Raw genomic sequence first — 1265 nt, forward strand, 5'->3', positions numbered from 1 at the left:
GCCTTGAGGTGCAGGTCAGGCATTTTAAATTTGGGGCCCTTCAGTTTCCCTTCTGGACCATGAATGTCAATATCAGGAGTGTCAATGTCCACTTTAGGGCCTTTGACATCCACTTGGGGACCTTTCAGATCTCCTTCCAGTTTAGGAACAGAAATGTCCATATCTCCTTTTATCTTAGGTCCTTTCAAATTCAAATCAATGTCACTCATGGAGATTTGTGGGGTTTTGAAATGAACATCAGGCATCTTAAACTTGGGACCTTTGAGCTTCCCTTCAGGACCTTCGATGTCTACCTCTGGCCCTTTCAGATCACCTTCCAGCTTAGGTAGTGAAACATCCACATCGCCCTTTGCTTTTGGACCTTTCAGATGCAAGTCAAAGTCAGGCATGGAGATCTTGGGGGCTTTGATGTTCATCTCAGGCATCTTAAATTTGGGCCCCTTCAGTTTTCCTTCCGGACCTTCAATATTGACATCAGGGGTGTCCATGTCCAAACTGGGGCCTTTTATGTCAATTTCAGGGCCCTTGAGATCACCTTCCACTTTGGGTAGAGAGACACCCACATCACCCTTCACTTTGGGGCCCTTCAAGTTAAAGTCAAGGTCAGGCATGGAGATCTTCGGGGCCTTGATGTTCATCTCTGGCATCTTGAACTTTGGGCCCTTCAGTTTTGCATCTGGACCTTCAATACTGACATCAGGGGCATCAATGTCCACTTTGGGGGCAGAGATGTCAATATCAGCCTTGGGCAGGTTCACATCCACATCTGGGCCCTCCCCTTTGAATCCTGGCATGCTGAACTTGGGCATTTTCACCTTGGGCATCTTCAGGTGCCAGTCTGGGCCTTGAACATCCACATCAGGGGCGTCGATGTCCACTTTGGGGCCCTTGATGTCAACTTCTGGGCCCTTGAGGTCGCCTTCCACTTTAGGAAGGGAAACATCCACATCGCCCTTCACCTTGGGGCCTTTCAGATGCAAATCAAAGTCAGGCATGGAGATCTTGGGGGCTTTGATGTTCATCTCAGGCATCTTGAACTTAGGGCCCTTCAGTTTCGCATCTGGACCTTCGATATTCACATCTGGAACATCAATGTCCACCTTGGGTCCTGAGACGTCAAGGTCAGCCTTGGGCAGGTTCACATCCACTTCTGGGCCCTCTCCTTTAAAACCAGGCATGCTGAACTTGGGCATTTTCACTTTGGGCATTTTTAGGTGCCAGTCTGGGCCTTGAACATCCACATCTGGGACATCAACGTCCACTTT

The 1265-nt window shown here is 48.9% G+C and overlaps 2 protein-coding genes across 2 annotated transcripts in view; both read right to left on the reverse strand.

The window, feature by feature from the left end:
- The window catches only part of AHNAK (AHNAK nucleoprotein), a 139520-nt gene that overhangs the window by 110683 nt on the left and 27572 nt on the right, over nucleotides 1-1265 (reverse strand). The window lies entirely within an intron of this gene.
- Nucleotides 1-1265, reverse strand: part of LOC105549040 (neuroblast differentiation-associated protein AHNAK-like) — a 15610-nt gene that overhangs the window by 10429 nt on the left and 3916 nt on the right. The window contains exons 3-4 of the mRNA XM_011993371.1: nucleotides 536-1265; nucleotides 1-502 (exon numbers count right to left, since the gene is read on the reverse strand). The exon at nucleotides 536-1265 is cut by the window's right edge and continues 1 nt beyond it. Coding sequence (XP_011848761.1) covers nucleotides 1-502; nucleotides 536-1265 — 1232 coding nt within the window. The remainder of the gene's footprint in view (nucleotides 503-535) is intronic.

This window comes from Mandrillus leucophaeus, unplaced genomic scaffold (genome assembly GCF_000951045.1).
Source record: "Mandrillus leucophaeus isolate KB7577 unplaced genomic scaffold, Mleu.le_1.0 Scaffold43, whole genome shotgun sequence".
NCBI classification, from domain to species: Eukaryota; Metazoa; Chordata; class Mammalia; order Primates; family Cercopithecidae; genus Mandrillus; species Mandrillus leucophaeus.